The sequence below is a fragment of the Lagenorhynchus albirostris genome, chromosome 9 (assembly GCF_949774975.1).
Source record: "Lagenorhynchus albirostris chromosome 9, mLagAlb1.1, whole genome shotgun sequence".
NCBI lineage: Eukaryota > Metazoa > Chordata > Mammalia > Artiodactyla > Delphinidae > Lagenorhynchus > Lagenorhynchus albirostris.
In genome coordinates, this window is record NC_083103.1 from 7908305 (window position 1) to 7911799 (window position 3495).

The window sequence follows — 3495 nt, forward strand, 5'->3', positions numbered from 1 at the left end:
CTCAAAATCCACATGGACAGGGTCGGGCTTGGATCTGGGACCAGGGCTGGAGTCGGGCGGTCACTCGAGCCCGAGGCGGTGCTCTCAGATCACCATGACTTGCAGCCTCTTGTTCCGGCGCCTCTTGAGCCCCTCGATGTATCGCTGCAGCTGCTTGGTCAGGAAGTGGTCCCGGCCGATCTCCGATCGGTAACCTGGAGGGCAGAACCCAACTCAGGGCAGTGAGCAGGGGCATGGCCTCCCCCAGGAGCTGGTCTTTGTTCTTTGGGGAACTTTGGATCTCCAGGGTACTGGGACCTGCCTGTTTTGTTTGTTTCGAATGGTCAAGTCATAGACCTGTGCTCCAAACAGATGGGGGATTCAGAGTAGGATGGGGGTGTTGGAGTGGAGGATGGATGAGGAAGGCAAGTTTAGAGAAGATGTTGCCGGCCTGAATTAGGGCACTGGGAGCAGGCAGCTTTTGGGACACCGCTTCGACCACCCAGTCTCAGCCATTAGCCCTCCCCACCCCACCCCCACATTCATAAACTAAGCAGGGCAAATCAAAGGAAGTTTACTCAAATAATCCACTGTCCAAAGGCTCCTCACAGCAACCAGGGAGGGGCCAAGGCCACAGAAAGGCTGTCATCCCCAATGGGCAAGTGAAGAAATAGCCTTAGAAAACCTACATCAGGTTGAGAGGGGCTGCACTGAGGCTAGAGCCCAGGCCCTTGACGGTCACCCCATGCTGTCCCCATTGGGTCTCCCTGTGCCCAGTCTCCTAACTTTTTACTTTTCATGGGGCTTCTGGGATATTTGTGGGTGGTAAGGGAATCTGACAGGGCAGACACATCCTGAAACCCCACTCCCACAGGCCGAAGCCCTACCAAATCCCCCAAGTCTCTTGTGGGAGCTGGGGGGATGGGGAGTGGGGAGGCTCACTCCGGAGGGCTTTGGTGAGGATTTCCAGGGCTTCATTCTCCATGAGTTCAGTCAGGGGCAGGGGCAGCTGGAGAGGCAGCAAGAGACTCAGATGTACAAGGGACCCCAGCTCTGCCCACAGCTGAAATGCCCCACCTGCCCCCTCCAGGCCCAAGACCCTCAACCGACCTGCCTGCCCCTCCACCCTGCAAAGCCCCCCCACCCTCTCACCCCTGAAACCCCCAACTTGCCCATCCCCCACCCCCCACTAAACTCCCCAGTCTCCTTGGGTGCCTCCAACCCTGCTCTGCTGCTCCACCCAGTAGGCTCGATGGGGTGTGTGCTTCGAGATATTGAGTGATGACACTGAAGAAGACTTTTCTGGGAGAAGAGAAAAAAGGGATCAGTCATCTGCAGACTGCTGAGACTTCCCCGGAGCAGAGGGGATGTATGGGTAGGCATGTTGGCCGGGGTGGGGGTGGGGGGCCTTCAGAGACCAGCTCCAGGTGCCACTTTAGTGGGAAACAGGATGGGACACTGGTTTAAAGCCTGGGCTTTGTTGTCCCACCCTCCGAGGTTCCAGTTATGACTGCCCCACTTTGTGAGACTTAAGGCCAGTGACTGACTTTCTGACCCTCAAGTTCTTCATCTGTACAATGGGATAATAAGAATGGCGCCATATGGAGGTTGTGAAGTTTAAAGGCGATCATGCAAGGGAAGCCCAGTGCCTGGCACAACAGCAAGTGCTCAACAAATGGCAGTTGTTATATTGTTATATGTTCCAATTCCCTGATGAAGGGCTGGAGAGCAGAGGTGGTGAGGAGAAAGGGAGGCATGTCCCAATCAGCGCACAGCGCAAAGTAGGAAGTAAATACTTAAAAATTGTAACCAATGACTTAATGAATGAAAGACAGGCACCTCCTCAAGCAGCGCAAATCCACAGAAAAGGCATTAACTCCCTCCTTTCAACTATCCGGGTGATTCCATTAAAAACACAGGTCCTACCGCGCTGCCTTTGCGCATTTTCCTGCTCGTCTCTATGACCCCAGGACTTTGTACGACGCCTGCCCGGTAGGGGGCATTCCTAGAAGGTCTGGTTGATTTAAAGCGTGGAAGATTAGCGTTGGCGCCCCTTCCAGGGAATCCTAGAAACTTGGGTCCCACAGTTTTCCCCCATTTTACAGCAATAGAAACTGAGGCCCTGGCCATCCCCCTGCCCTGTGGGCGCCCACAGCCCATTGAAGCCACACTGACCGTCGTCGGTCTTGGAATCGTCCTCCTCTAAAGGGCCTCCCAGGGAGCTGCCGCGGCGCATCTCCAGCTCCATCAAGGCGTGCTCGTCCAGCTCCTCTGGCTTGAAGCTGTCCTTGTCCTCTCCGTCATCCGATTCTTCCCAGCCACCGTCCGAGTCGTGGCCAGCCTTCTGGTTGTAAGACCAGCAAGTCTTGCTGCCTACGCTGCTGCCCTCCAGTTCCGAGTCCTCACGGACAGTAGGCAGCGGTACATTCAGCTTCGGCTGCGACTGCGTGGCCGTGGTGCACAGATTCCGAATGTCGTGCGGGCTCGACTTGCCTGAGCCACGGTGGCCCGAAGACTTGGCCAACGCCTGTGGGCCACATACACCGAGGGAAGCCAAGGGTCGTGGGGAATTGGGGAGGAAAGGAAGAGCAGGCTGGGGGGAGGGGATCCTGAGCCCATCCAGGGCCGAGACTCAGTTGCCGGGGTGGGGATGGGGAGGGGGTGATGGTTGGGAGCTGCCCTGAGCCAGGGCTGAGTGAGAGGATAGCCAGGGAGGGGCCCGGGGTGGACCTAGGATGAGTCTGGGGGCTGACAGGGTGAGGAGGACCAGGAAGAGTTCTTACTTTGAAAGGCTTTTCCTCCATGGCTCTGCCCCAACGGACCCAGTCGCCAAAGGCCTCGGGGCGAGGCGGAGGGGGTCACGCTCCAGGAAGGGGGAGGGGCAGGGTCCCGTCCAGAATGGCGATGGGGGTCTCGCGCGGGGAAGGTTCAAGCTACAGCCCTCCACACTAGATGCCATTATGTCTCCCCATCCCTGCCCCCATAGCTGTACCGAGGATGGACGCACCGCCCATCTTGGCAGATTCCCACGCCAGACCCTATCCTTAACCTCCAGGCAGAGACACCGGTCCAAGCACAGACAAGAGTGCCACGCCTTGACCGATGGTTCGGGTGGGGGGGGAGGGTTCGGCCTGGGGGTCGTTGGGGGGGGGCCTGACTTGCCCCGGAGGTGGCCCGACGACGCAAGCACTCGCACACCCTCTCGCGTCCCCGGAGCTCCACGCCCGCAGCGATGCAGACTGTTTCCGTTTATTGATGCAGGCTTTGAGGCACAGTCGTGAGATGTTGTGAGGGACAGGCCCAGACGGACAACGAGACAGAAAGTCTTGGGGTTCTGGAAATGGATGAAGTGAGGAGGGGGCCAGGAGCAGAGAGTGGCAGACAAGCAAGCCGTAGCCTCCTCCCCAGGTTTCAGCCGGGTCGGTCGAGAGAGGGCTCTTTGGTTAAACAAGCAGAGCATGCCGGGGAGAGAGCAAGAACGGAGCCCTTGGAGAGGCCCGGGCAGGGGTCTTGCCC

At 58.1% G+C, this 3495-nt stretch overlaps 1 protein-coding gene across 1 annotated transcript; it reads right to left on the reverse strand.

The window, feature by feature from the left end:
* CATSPERZ (catsper channel auxiliary subunit zeta) lies at nucleotides 1–2783 on the reverse strand. Its single transcript, XM_060159915.1, has 5 exons — nucleotides 2763–2783; nucleotides 2155–2506; nucleotides 1202–1281; nucleotides 922–988; nucleotides 1–194 (listed from the first exon to the last, which is right to left on the reverse strand). The coding sequence occupies exons 1-5, from the start codon at nucleotides 2781–2783 to the stop codon at nucleotides 85–87; spliced, it is 630 nt and encodes a 209-aa protein (XP_060015898.1). The 3' UTR covers nucleotides 1–84.
* Between the last annotated feature and the right edge of the window lie 712 nt (nucleotides 2784–3495).